Source organism: Homarus americanus, unplaced genomic scaffold (assembly GCF_018991925.1).
Source record: "Homarus americanus isolate GMGI-L3 unplaced genomic scaffold, GMGI_Hamer_2.0 scaffold54443, whole genome shotgun sequence".
Lineage (NCBI taxonomy): Eukaryota > Metazoa > Arthropoda > Malacostraca > Decapoda > Nephropidae > Homarus > Homarus americanus.
The window spans coordinates 1,778,984-1,794,273 of NW_024750852.1; the positions used below are offsets into that span (position 1 = coordinate 1,778,984).

Here is a 15,290-nt window from a genome sequence, read left to right on the forward strand (position 1 = left end):
AAATCACTGTTTATCATATGTGACTTCTTTCATACAGTATTTTGTTGTAATGAAATGGGATGTAACCTATCTAGATAAAAAAATACAGTACAGTATTGGCATGGGTTAGATCCCAACTGTATAAGTTAGTATTTATGATAACCGTGTTTGAATATTGTTTTTGGTTTCATTTGTTTGCTTGTTGTTGTTGTATACAGTATTTAACTTATATTATTTACATATACACTCTAGTAGTATTCACTGTCTTGCAAAGCCTAATGGTCATATCTATGCTAGTCTCAATTGAGTAATTTTTCCAATTTGTAGTTATTTTCAGTAGATAAAGGAGTGTTATTGATATTACCAGAGCACCATTGGCTCTGGCTCAGACACTACCTAAGCTTGAGGTACCCAAGACTGTTGAAGATCGTGAAGGTGTTCGCTCAACTGTAGATCGCATCAAGGTGAAGATCAACGATACTGTCACTGCTGCAAAGGACAAAGTTAAAGATAATGTGGGCATTCAGAAGGCTAAAGACAAAGTCAAACAGAAAATTAAAGATAAAGTAAAAGAAAAGGCTACTAAAAAACTGGACCCAACTGGGGGGCACATTAAGTCGTAAGTGTGAAGCTTCTTTCTTGTATCTGGTGTTGTCACTGCAAATGCTTGAAAATGGGTAAAACTTCCTTGGGCAAGGATGCACTAGTTTTCAGTTAAACTATCCAGTATGCTTTTGAACTCAGCATGTCTCTTATTACTGCAGAACTCCTGTCTGCCTACTCCCCTTGTTCACTGAAAATACATTGCGGTATATTTATCTGTACTGTACTGTAGTTTGATAAACTAACATTCCTTCTGAGCACACTAATAAAGAATAGCAAAAGAGACAGTCCCAAAGGTGTATTAAATGCAAAAAGCTTATAATTTTGAGTGTACAGAACATGGATCAGTCATTCTTGAAAATATTGATAACTATGTGACTTTGCCATCCTCATTTTATACACACACACACTCACACAGAGTAGAGCATTGGCAACACTGCTTGGAGGTAGGCCGCCAATGATGGTCAGCTTTGTAAACAAGCACCGAGAATTTAATACAAAGTAATAAATCATTTGGCGTTGGGTGTGAGATTTCTCGGTGCCAGCCCACACCCATTTCACCATACTGTACAGGTACCTGTGGGTAGCCTGCACAGACCTCGGACACCTACGTAGGTCACTGACAGGTCACAACCCTCCCTGTTCTTTTCCTTCAGTCACCTTGAGTCTGAACACCCACAGTTCGGGAAGCAGTCCAGACTCAATGTGAATTATGATTTGTTGTAAGTGTTTTTAAATGGTGGAATTAGTGAAGTGTGAAAAAGAGGTGTCTTAAAGGAAATTGTTTGTGTATTTTGGGGGCTGAAGTCCCATACCCTATATTGTAACTCTTATTGTAACTATTGAAATGCATACAGTAGAATGGTATAAAATATTACAGTATGCTGTTTCACTGTAATTCTCAGTCCCATTTTTCCAATATATTGAGGGACAACTGTACTGTGTTATACAGTAACAGGTTATTCCCTTATAATTTTATTTATTTATTTATTTATTTATTTAAACTTCATGTCTATCTTTTTGGAAGTCTTTAGCTTCTTGCAGATTACTGTTCATGGTCACATAGAATCCTGTGTAATAGAATGAAGGGTTCGTTCAGATACTGTACATCACTATCAAATCCTTCTATCTTTAATACAAGGAACACATACAGAGCCTGGTATACAGTATATATACCGGTATGTCCATAATAAAAACACTGTAGTGTACAGTATTACAGTACATTATTTCATGTAATTTATGAAAAATTTTATTGTTCAGTGGTTTTTCTTGGTTGAACTTAAATTTCAGTTAACATGTGTTTTGATAATAATAAAAGGTTCAGTACTGTATAGGAATGCTCATGACTGAACACTGAATTGGTAGGACATGGTCAACTTATTTGGTACCCATACATACTCTACTGGTAAGTGCCCGAATGGCCTTATGATATTATCCTATGTGAAGCATGACCTAGGTCACATGTTAATTACCTGTACTAAATTGTTGTCTCAAAGACCCATAGCACTTTACAATACAGCACTGTACATGTACTTGGATAATGCGGTACATTGGGAATACTGTATGTTTTACTTCCAGATCTCAATTCTGTGCAGTACAGTGTATTTTGTTTTATTTTTTACAGTTGTAATTTTCTTCATAGAATTAGGCTTTGAGTTTTGTCCAGTACAGTACAGTACTGTATATAGTGTAATTATCAGTGTTAAGGGCCAAGGATTGTGCATAACTGGTGTGATAAATTGTTTGTTTAATATATATATATATATATATATATATATATATATATATATATATATATATATATATATATATATATATATATATATATATATATATATATATATATATATATATATATATATATATATGCTGATAACCACAAGGGAAAGAAGAAACAAGTTCCCAAGCGCTTTAGGTGTAATTCACATCTTCAGCGGTGAGTACTCACCCTGAGGTGAATTACCTACAGTGGAGTTTACTTGCATATATATATATATATATATATATATATATATATATATATATATATATACAGTATATATATATATATATATATATATATATATATATATATATATATATATATATATATATATATATATATATATATATATATATATATATATATATATATATTATATATATATATATATATCATTAAGGTTTTTGTTTTGTTAATCCAGAGAGACTAAATGCAGTTAATCATTTTTTTTTCTCTCCAAGCTTTATGATTTTTTTAGAATTAGATGTGTATAGCTATTAAAAGGTTAGGAACATCAGGTATATGGTAGACTCTTCCCAAATTTAGTTTTGGGTTTTAGACTACTGTAATTTATTTTGTTTTAAATCAGTTTGTGTTTTGTTTTTTTAATTTGCACCAACCAGCATGCCAAAATGTGAGATCAGTGAATTGCATTATTGCACGGTTAAAATGCATTTGTTCTTTGTAAGTATCATTATTCTAATTTATGGTTTCTAACATTGAGTTTTATTGAGATCATTAAGATATTTTCTTACATTTTTTTTAGCTTTTTTCTTATATACAGTACCAATATATGTCTTCACACATCCAATACAGTGTGCCCTTATAAATTGTGTCCTAAGTATTTCACAACTCTCAGAACCAAATCTGCTGCATAACTGTAAAGTGAATTTTGTGAAACTGGGATTACCGGTATAGTCCACCCCAGTCAGTCTTTATGTAAGTACAGTACATTATTGTAATGTATTAAAGACCAGATGGGTTGTGAGGTTAAGATCCTGTAAATACTGTGATAAGCCAGGTCATGATAAACTTACTGTACTGTGCATAACTGTAAATTGGAAAATCCGTTAATTCTCTGTATAGCCAATTGTTCACCTTTATAGTGTGTCACACACATACATGTGGTCTTGGATAAGGTAAACACCCTGTATGAAACCTTATTTAGTTTCTCAATACTGTACTGTACCAGTATAACCAGCAGACAGAACCAATAAAATCTGTGAGGGAGTTAATGACCACTACTAACCTACCTTTAATAAATGCCTAAATAAACAATGCACTAGAGTAACACAAAAGAATCAAGCAAAGAGAAATTTTAATAGAAAACTACAGTAACACTTTAAAAAAATTTAAAAAAATTGACAATGTAAGTGAATTTACCTAAATTGTGATAAGTGGAGGATACAGTGAGACTGTCTGTAGACTGTCGGAAATTTTATTTTTATTTTATGGTTGTGTTTTGTGAAATGTCAACTAGAACTGAGACACATACCATGGTAGAGATGCATGTAGCAGGAGTTGTTTGCATATATACACAATTATTTCTTTAGAAATTACCCCAAATTATGCATGAAAAGTGCTAAAAGGCCCACCAGTGCTTCACCAAACATATCTTGTATCATGAAATGGTGAAAGTATCATTTTAGAGACACAGTATAGTCTAGGTTTACGCGGTTAACTAAACCCATGGAGGTCCGCGTATAAAGCGAAACGCGTAAATAAAATAACAGAACATGGGATTAATTGAAATAGAGACTGGGCCGACTGCCAGACTACCCTTTTTTTGGCTATCGCCGACACAATACGTACATTGTAGTAAAAATAACATCTTAATTTTATGATGGTATGCACACACAATTAATATTTAAGAGAAATATCAATAATGTTAGGTTTTTAACACTTACGTTAGTAGAAAAGATGGCTGGACACACAGGGATGGGGGGGTTGGTTCCGAGGCAGAGGGCAGATTATTGGCCCTCACCTGTATCACCTGTAGCTCTATCCACCACAGAGGCTAGCAGGCCCTCCTCGTCAAACCCCTCGAAGTCCATATCCTCACTAGCACTGACTTGGGCTGGCTGTGGTGGTTGGCGGGTGAAGAACTCTGTGATGCTTTGTTGACGGGTAGCATCGATGTGGTCGTGATACTGCTGAACATAGGGATCCAGGCATTTCAACAGATGGTTATTCGACACTTCGTAGCGATGATTACCTGTCTCTTTGTCAAGGATGAACTTCATTCTCTTGGCTAACTCGATGACCTTCACATCAGCATGTTTTAGTTTCTGCTCTTGTTGTTCTGTAACACCTCGCTGCTCACTGACGTCATCATCTTCCAACATCTCGTCCGCAGTCACCTCAGGTTGCCTGATTACCTCCAGGATGTCTTCGTTGGTGGTCTCGGAGAAGCCTGCAGCTCTAACACTTTGTGCAGCCTCTCTTGCATTCTCCAATGCCACAGCAACAGACTTAGCCTCACCAGCCACCGCTTGCCTCTGCCTCCCACCTTGGGCTAGGTAGTTCAGGGGTGGTGGGGGTCCAGCAGAAGCCATTATGGAGAAAGAAAAAACAAAACTGGTTCCTGGGCACGAGTGAGTATACGCAGGGACAGTGAGACTGGCGGGGCCAAGGTCATCAGCCCTGGTGGTAGGGCAAGCAAGGTTAGATAGACCAATCACAGCGCGCAACGGAGGGGGTGCGTGGGTGGTAAGGATACGTGGCCCAATCACAGTCCGCGACGTCATCGGCACGAGTCTGACGTCAATGGTGAAGTCAGCGCCCAGCACCTTGCCCGCTACTTGCCGCGTATATGATGGCATTTACCGCGTAAATAATAATTGCCGCGTCTGGAGAGGTGCTGCATAAATGGCAAATCTCATATAAAATATCCGTGTAAACCCAGGCTATACTGTACTTATTATTAAACGACCATATAATTCACTTATGCATTCATAAGTTTGTTGTTATTTCATGTTATTCTTAAAAGAATTTAAGTGTTATACACTGCACAAAATTTATTTTGGGTGGCATGGCAATGTGTCATTAGTGTTATAATTACAAGTGCACAATTAAGATTGTGTGGGGCTTTGGATGTATTGTTTGTGAATATACAGGAATATAAAAAGAAACCCTTCCATCAGGATAATCCTCCTAGTAATAAGCAGGGCTGGCACAAATAGTTTACTGTATAGAATTGTAAATTTTTGTATCATCGTCATTGTGGAATATCCCAAAATTGGGGAATTCTGAAGTGTGAAATACTGGGACTACTGGGTTGCACTCAATTTCACTCCTCTACAATGGTCAATACTTACATCTACATTCTCACCCTTACCAACACATCATCTCCATCTCTTGTAAATGTTCACATGGCTTCAGTATGACATTAGATGTGAAGTTAATATGTTCTTTTTCCTTTTTTCAGGCTTCCAGTGATTATTGGGGTCATTGTGGCACTGATTTTAGGGATGGTTTTGCTCTGCATTGTGTGTTGTTGCTGTTGCCCATTCTGCCTCCTCTACAAGCATCGTAACCAAGGAACAGTCCATCAACGTGAGTTAAGTCTTAACACTAGACACATGTTACAACAGTAGGGGGTAGGGAAAAAACACTTTTATTTGAGTTGCAGGCTGCCCTTTTCAGGCATCGTTTGTATGGCTGTAACAAACACCTGTGCAAAATTTCATGCCATTTCATGCATACTTACCCTGCCGCATCGCGAACGATTTTTTGTCAACTTTTAGTGTATACCAAAAATTAGGTGTCATTTAATGTTTTCCAGGATAATGATAAATTTTACATGGGTGACATCGATTTAATTCACATGTTATTTTACAGGTACACCGTATAGAAAATCATTACAAGTTCATATTGAAATTCTTTTTTGTGCGGAACCTTGGCATCATTTTCCTAGACAATAATCTTTGCCTAATATATCCATCTCTCGATTCGTATCCCGTCACTTCAGTGCAAGCTTCAGTCATCACTTTTATGCCTCTCTCGACCGCCTGAGTGCTGTTTGGCCACTTGGGCACCACTAATGGTGTCTCAAGAATGTCATTAACCTGTAGATTTGACAGAGAAGCAATGTAAGGAGGCTCAGTCTTGAGTTCATTCCTCCAGTTAATCATGGAATGATAGTTTTTTGCTTGCCACTTTAGTTTCGGAGTCACCACCTTTCTCATGTTGACTACAGGAGGCACATCCTCATTCCCATCTCCATCTTTACCCTCCTCATCAGTATAGTTTAACAAATTCTCGTCAACAGCAGCATCAGAATCTTCCTCCTCCTCTTCAGATCTGCCAGTGCATTCTTCCTTTTGCTGATTCTCCTCTCTAATTTTTCTTATCATTGAGACAGCTTTTTCTCTAACAGTCATGTCCTCATCTGCACACATACCAAGAAGAAGTTGATCTGTGTGGGCGAAGTATGCATTTCTCTGGACAGCCTTCTTCACTATCGTCTCCTCCTCACTATTCAGGTGTTTCATATATAGCAGGGACTGGAATACGTTCCTTGAGCCGTGTGTTACGTAAGGGTGTATCTTGATGTAAAACCACATTGGAGCACTGAACTTTATTATTGTAATGACAATTCTTTTCAACTCATGGCTGGGTCTTGATGTTGCTACATACAGCCTGAGGATTCTACTCCATAAGGTGTTCCACCTTGACACACAGGGAGGACCTGGCTCAATAGCAGCCAAGTCATCTTCAACAACACCTGTGATAACTCCTTTACAAATCCTATACAGGTATTTCTGATCCCAGGACAGATCTTTCTCCACTTCATCATTAAACACAGGGAAATCAGGGAAACTGACTGGCTGGAAGGCGACAACTGGAAGCTCAGACAAAGACTCCTTGATCTGCTTTCCAATGGGACCACGCCAATACTCAGGACCACTTGGTTTACCATCATAGTGATAAAAAACTGCGTGGAAAGGCCGCTCATTTCCGTGAAGCTGACATATGAAATAATGGAGCGGGTGACCAAGTAACATTTCAAGATGATGAGTGACTCCATTTTCTGATCCTACATTTACATAGCACCATACTCATCTGCAACAAGACAACTTAAATGAAATAAGAGATATGAAAAAAAAGTTGATAAACACTGAACAGAACATTGCACCGCCACAGCGGCTGTTTGGCTAGTACTGTAGGTAAATTTAAAAATTTCAGTAGAAAATGCGGCAGACTAAACCTCGACATATCAGCTTCAAATTTGGCATGGAGTCTTAGATATGTATAAGGAACAATGCCTGAAGAGTGCAGCTTTGAGCAAAATTTCACTGCCCCCTATTACAACAGTGTCTCAAGTCTCATTTTATATGACTACTGACATCTGTATCACCCTTAGCTGCTATTAAATGGAAACATTGCCAATTTTGCTGGGGTCAAGGTTTTTTATTTTATTGATAGAATGCAATTTTTTTATTTAGTATCCTAGTCCCTCTCAGCTTTTTTCTTCTCAACTCCCATGTGCTATTTCACATCACACTTATTTTGCAGAATCTCATATTATAATGATGCTAATGTGCTAATAAAAAGTTTGTCACAGCTAAACCTGATGCTGTCGTGATGCAACCACTCCAGGACAAGCCTCAAACATATCAACAACAACCAGAATATCCTCCACAACCAGGTTACCCCCCACAACCAGGTTACCCCCCACAACCAGGTTACCCCCCACAACCAGGTTACCCCCCACAACCAGGCTACCCCCAACAACAGGCATACCCACCACAACCCTACCCAGGCGCAGGATACCCAGGTAAGAAATGGCATCTTCTAGATACAATTTGTGTGCTGAATAAATTGAGGTATAGTAGTGTATTGAATGTAGGTATCTAGACAGGAAAGAGGGTGAAGTTCAAGAGGATGGGGAGTCAGTCAAATGTGTGTAATGAGTTACATGGATAAAGAATGATTTGAAGGCAAGAAGATGCAACTGTTGTGTTCAGTCAGAGGTAGAAGGTTGTCACGCAAAGAAACTCGGATGATTAAGCAGATTTTTTTGCATATAAGTAATTAGGATAAGGAAATATTATATACCAATTAAAGTGGGATTGTAAAATACTGTACAAGGCCAGTTAATGGAGTGGGAATAGTGCCATTTCATGAATGAATGGGAGTAGAGCAGTGGTTCTCAACCTTGTTTGCCCCATGCACCCCTTTCACCATATGTCAGAATGTCATTCCCCCCTCCTTTCCAAGATTGTCTGCCTCAAAAAGTGCATTCCAAATAATATGCGTATAATACTGAAAATCCTTTATTTTTTCCATATTAGTATCAGTTTCCCCCCCCCTGAAAACCTGAGGGGGGAAATTCCCCCCTGGTTGAGAACCCCTGGAGTAGAGGGTTTTAAAATTTTTTTATTTCATATCAACAAATTACCTGGTACTGTATATGATACTTTATATGGCCCCTGTGTAATAATGTAATGCAATATCTCCTTAAATCCAACATTCAATTGTTAAATAAAATAAATTGACTCCTAGGAATCTTTAGTTAATTCAAGTGGTAAGACCTGAGAGTAAGGAAAGGCAGTGCTGTAGTATGAACTCCTTTGGAATTATAACTGAGTAAAAATTTCATCATTTTCAAAGGTTTAATATATACTACTCTAGGGTTTAAATTATTGTACTCAAGGGGTTCAGTCATAATACAGTAGAACGTCGATTTAACACGTGATACATTCCAAGAAAGGTCGCTTTAAACCAAATTCGCACTAAATCGAAGTGTTGTTTCAATGGAATAATTTAGTTTACTTGAGAAAAACACAAAATCTTAAAAAGACTGAGAGTCTACCCAGATGCACCCCAGCCCATCTCCTAGAATAAACAAAACATTGTTTTTCAGTATTATATTAAAACAAACGCTCATAAATCAACACAGCTAAAATTAAGGGATATGAAATGGTCTGTTTACTTGCGATCAGCTGATGTCAGAGGGTGGTCACGCTGGCGCCGCACACCTCCTGCCTCTCGTCTGACTCACCAAGTACTTTCACTTTCCTCTCAGCTTAGTTTTTAATTACTTTATGCTATCAAAAATAGATTTTCACTCAACTTTACTTTGCAATTCATCCTCTGAAGATGCAGAGCCCAACTCGACCAGCTCATTGTCCACATCACTGTCCAAATTGGCGCCCCACACTTGAAGCACCATTTCCTCGCTGCAGTGCTTCCAACACCTTGATTTTCTGCTCCAGTGTAATTGCTTGCCTTGATTTCTTGGCCTGTGGGGTAGTTAATGATGTAGTAGCTGGCCTCTTGGACATAATGGCGATGGTTGATACACGTGGTAGAACTTTTACAGAGATGGGGTCAATTCAATTCCAATTCAGAATAAGATTTGAATTAATCAATTCCAATTCAATTCAATTCATTTGTAAAAAAGAAATCTTCAATTCAATTCACAAGCTTTTCAATTCCAATTTGATTCATTATGATCGATATTTCATTCAATTCAATTCAAATGCTTTTCAATTCAAAATCAATTCTAATCTACCATTAATCTAATGGAAAGAAATAAAAATTTGAGGATTCAAATTAATTTCTTTATTTTTTTATCAAAAATGCTCTACAACACAAACCAATCACATTCTTTACCAACCAAAAGTTCAAATGGTTTAATGGTTTATTAGTAAACAAAACATGAATGAGTCCAAGTTACTGAGGATTACATCTGATCATCATAAGTTGCTCAAATCTTTTATTGCTTAATTTGCACCTCTCTGGCCTAAAGAGCTTGCCATCAATTGAGAACAGTCGTTCTACAAGAGCTGATGTAGCAGGAATGGCCAAGTGAGCTGCAAGCCTGGTGAGTTCAGGAAACTCGGGTTGCTTGGCCTTCCAGTAGCCAAGGGGTCACCATCTTCCTGTAGACATGGCTGGTTGAGGTAGAGTGAGACCTCAGTTTCTGATGGAGTTGGTCTTGGTGTAGAAGACCGGTTGGCCAGGGTTCAGCAGGGGAAGTGTCTGTTGTTGTAGGATCAACACTGCATGCCATATTGTGTTTCACAGTCAGAAGGTCACAAATGTCTTGTACTTCATTGTCATAGTCATGACACCAGTCCAACTTGTAACATGGGTCTAAGGTGGCAGCTAGCTGGAAATCCTCCATAGATTCAAACTTATTCAGATGAGTCTCTGATGAGGACTGATGTACAGAAACAAGCTTGCTTTTATACATTTCATGAAGACTAGCTAAATCAGCCCGAAGACCACAAACACAGTTAACTGTCAGACTAGATGTCACCATGTTTTGTCCCTGAATCTGATTAGTCACATACTCAAATGGTTTGATTATATCACAGAGCTCCTTGATAGTGTTCAGCTTGTGGGGAGTGTCAAGTTTGTCCCACACTTCAGGTGAAACTTGAAGTACTGACCTCATCATCGTCAACTGGCTATTCCAGCATACATGTTGCCATCTGGAGCTTGAATTCATTTGAGAGCACTTCTGCAGCCACTATTGATTTCCTGCAGAAGCTGATGAGCTTTGATACTTCTGCAAGAATTTGCTTGATCTGGCCATCTTGCTCCATGCTATCTTTCAGCACTAGCTGCAAAATATGAGCGAAGCATGGAGTGCGGTTTGGGGGTAGGCATTCAAACTTTGTAGTGTCATCAGGTGGTAGGATATCGTAGTCATTTTCATCAAACTCATCATCCTCTTCATCTTCATCAAGTTGTTCCACTAGAAATAGGGTGAATGCCTTCACCATATTTGCTGCATTATCAGCAACTATGGTAGTTACTTTACTTCCAACATCATAGGAGGCCACCGTTTCTTATACAAGTCGTAGATATTGTCTGAAGTATGGGAGCCTTTAAAAAGACGACATGCCTACATAACGCTATTTATGGTGTGGTCAAGGATGAAGTGACCAGTCACACCTATAAATGACCTCGTATCGATGGTGAGACATAGATTCTGGACTTGTTGTAACTGGATCTTCAACCTTGTCTGAACAGTGGTTGAATGCTGTGGTAGAAGCACACTACTCAGATGCTTACGACTGGGCATTGTGAATATCGGCTCTGCAGTTGCCATGAGTATGCAGAATCGCTCACTTTCAACCAGAGACAGGGAAAGGAGATCATGAACAATAAATGCCACGATACAGTTAGTAAGTTCCATCTGTCGTAAGTCGGTGGATTTCCACTTGGTACCGGTACTGTTTCTTGTGAACTTATTCACGGAGAGTTGTTTTGGATCAGCTACTGGATCGTCGAGCTTTGCATAGATATCTGGATGGTTCTTCTGAAAAGAAAAACGCAAAATACATATAATTAAGCATGCATTACCATGAACAAGCTTATCACCAATGTTCTTCAGGTTTAGAATTCATAGAGATTTTCCATAAGAACACATACACTGACAGAATTCTATAACCATTAACTTTTATATCTCAATTCCATGGCATGCCCATGATATATTCCATGGCAATGGTATGTCTTTTGTGAACTGGCAGGATTCTACACTACACCTGAAGAATTAATTTTTTGGGTATTGCTCTTTTAGATTACATTATTTGTTTATTGTTGGTTATGTGAAATACATGTAAGCCATTAACATAAGATGTTCCAAGTTATATCTAATCAACAACATAATATTTTGTCCCTCTTTTGAATAAGTTAAACCTTCCTATTTTAACTGTATCTAAAATTCAAAATTAATATTATAATTTATACAATGCCCACCTCTAGATGCCTCCTGAAGTTTGATGTTGCTTTGTTAGATCCAGCAACAGTCTGGATACAGTGATGGCAAACAGCTTTAAGGTTTCTTGGTTTACTCTCACTAGAAGAAGGCATGATGAAATGACCATACACATTTGATTTGGGTGACATTTTGCCCACATAAGACATCTGCTTTTGAAACAGAGATATAAGTCACCTGTCACAAGTGACATTGACTAACACACTGCTGAGTCTGAGTGCTGACAGTTCAATACTAATATGTGGTATGTCCCAGTCACTTCAATATGGACAGGAGGAGGAGGGCAGAGTGGTAAGCTAATACTGCCAATCACAGACATAGGGGCAGATCAGGCCAGGACGTGTACTGAACACATGTGTTTTACCCACACCATCTCAGTGAGGCCCACTGACAGGAGCTGAACTTGTGAATCTTAAATATATCTGAAATATATTTATTAGAAACACATGAAATATGCAGGAAATAGTTTCTCAGTTCAATGAAAATTAATACAGTCAACCCTCGCTTTACGCGGTCCCACTTTACGCGTTTCCACGTTTACGTGGTACCCTGCCGAACACAGAATGCTCACTTTCCGCGGTGTGTGTACCATTTTACGCGGAGAGCGGCGCGAGCAGGGTGCGCACAAGGTCGCCCAGTCATCAAAACATTACCGAGTTCTTCACCCGCCACCCACCACAGCTGGCCCAAGTCAGTGATAGTGATAATGATAGTGAGGATATGGACTTATATGGACTTTGAGGGGTTTGACAAAGAGGCCCTGCAAGCCTCTGTGGTGGCTAGTGATACAAGTGATACAGGTGAGGGCCAATAATCTGCCCTCTGCCTCGGAACCAACCCCCCATCCCCGTGTGCCCAGCCATCTTTTCTACTAATGTAAGTGTTAAAAAACCTAATATTATTGATATTTCTCTTAATTATTAATTGTGTGTGCATACCATCATAAAATTAAGAAGTTATTTTTACTACAACGTAGGTATTGTGTCTGAAAAAGTGGAGTTTGGGGGTCGGCCCGGTCTCTATTTCAATTAATCCCATGTTATATTGTTCACTTTACGCGGCCCGCCGTGGGTTCAATTGACCGCGTAAAGTGAGGGTTCACTGTACATCACATGATATATTTAAAAAAAAAATTTTGCTAGCTAACTGTATATTTTAGTTTTTATTTGAATATAAAGTTAATTATTGCAAAATAATGAAGACACATATTACAGTATAATATATTATTTTATCAATTCACATCAATTCATTACATCAATTCACATCATTTGATATCAATTCCAATTCAATTCTATTACAGTAATTTTAATTTTGTATTTTTCAATTCCAATTCACAGATTTTTTTAATCAATTTCAATTCAATTCTTAATTGACTCCATGTGACACTATCTCTTCTACCTCAGAAGAGATAGTGTCACACAGTATGTCCGTTCACTAGAGCGTCAGCGCAAGAACTGAGGATGCGTGAGGGTGGCAGGCAGCTGTGTAGCATGGCCAGAGACGCGTCTGGTGGAAAACATTATGCGCGAAATTTAAAATTTGATGCGCCTTGATTGACTTGTGCAAAATAGGAAAGATTTGCTCTAAATTGAAACATTGTCCTTAATTGTGGGTGTCGCTTTAAATCAATAATCTTAAATCGATTCGCGTTACATCAACGTTCTACTGTACTAAGGGTTTAAGATATCTTTCTTTCAAGTATAATTCATTGTACTGTACTGTACACGGGGTGGTATCACACTCAATGAACAAAGGATGTTAATAATTACAAGATTGCTGAATACGAGAGGTCACGGTGAAACGTGTATTTTCCAGTTACATTTACACTGTCCTCAAATTTCAGATCCTTCAGAGCAATGAATCTCTTTGATACTGTACTAACAAGTAAGATGAATATAAGAGTATGTATGGTAGCAGTGTGATAAATTCTGTTTTTTTCACCAGCATCTGTGTCTTATCAAGTTCAGTACAGTCTTGCACCAGAGCTTTGCATCATTTTATTAGATATGTTTCATGTGTGAAAGTTATTAACAATAAAGAACAGAAGAGAGAGAATGTGACTAAAAGGTGTTGATGAATGACAGGGGGAAAGAGGTCTCTTGTAAATTTGGTTGAAGAGGCATAGGAGCAGTTTTAGACGGTTGTCCAAGAAAGTGCCTCGGAGTTGTATGGGTACAAGAGATTTGGAAGTAAAAAAAAAAAATAATAGGGAATGGTAGGAGGAGAGGCTGGTGGTGCAAGTGAAGAAATTAAGTGAGATACCAGAGGTGGATCCTGGATTTTATGTGGGGGTTTTCCATTTTGGCCGTACAGACAAAAATTAAAAATTAAGTGTGTGTGTGTGTATGTATATATATATATATATATATATATATATATATATATATATATATATATATATATATATATATATATATATATATATATATATATATATATATATATATATATATATATATATATATATATATATATATATATATATATATATATATATATATATATATATATATATATATGCCAGGAAAATTACCAAAAGAATGCCAGAGAGTATGTTTAACTACCTTGTATAAAGGGTAAGGGGATAAGAATTAATGCACAATTTTAAGGAAAATAAATCTGTTAAGTACTGTATATCGGGAAAAGCGTATGGTTGTTATTACTGTACTGAGAATTGTTTTAAAACCAAAGAAAATATTAGAGGAAGATCAGTGTGGGTCAGACGAGGAAAAAAATTGTGGATTATGTTAAGAATTATGTGTGAAAATTTTTTTGTGACATTCATGGATATGGAAAAATTATATAATAGATTTGTTTGATATATAAAGTGGGAAGTATTCAATGTACAGTATGTAAGAAATATGAAGTTGTAGAATGCTTTGCAGAGTCTTCAAAAATTTAATAATTTCATGAGGTAGTGGGAAAGGTAAAAAAAGAGTAATGGCAAAGGGTGAGAAAGTTTATTTAAAGGGAGTATATGATGCAACTTGGAGGTGAGGCAGCTTCTGTTTGTATCACATTACTGTTGTGAGTAATTGAGGAAAAACTACAGTAATAAATGTGAGCGACTGAGTAGGAAGAGTGTGTACTGAGAGAAAGTTAATAGTAAATGTGAAGAAAAGTAAAGTGATGAAAATAAGTAGAGGAGGAAGATAAAGAATAAATGTAAGCTTGAATGGAAGAAGTGAGGTGTTTCAGACATCTGAGAGT

At 37.5% G+C, this 15,290-nt stretch overlaps 1 protein-coding gene across 8 annotated transcripts in view; it reads left to right on the top strand.

Moving 5' to 3' along the window:
- The window catches only part of LOC121854280 (B3 domain-containing transcription factor ABI3-like), a 52,227-nt gene that overhangs the window by 25,820 nt on the left and 11,117 nt on the right, over positions 1-15,290 (top strand). For 6 of the 8 annotated variants that reach the window (XR_006086524.1, XM_042348841.1, XM_042348843.1 and 3 more), the window contains 3 exons: positions 347-598; positions 5,772-5,899; positions 7,911-8,123. Coding sequence is in view for 7 of the 8 variants with exons in the window: in XM_042348841.1 (XP_042204775.1) it covers positions 347-598; positions 5,772-5,899; positions 7,911-8,123 (593 nt within the window). In the remaining variant the exon portion in view is untranslated. Of the gene's footprint in view, positions 1-346; positions 599-5,771; positions 5,900-7,910; positions 8,124-13,923; positions 13,965-15,290 lie in introns of all 8 variants that reach the window. The other 2 variants (XM_042348838.1, XM_042348845.1) reach the window with 2 other exon arrangements.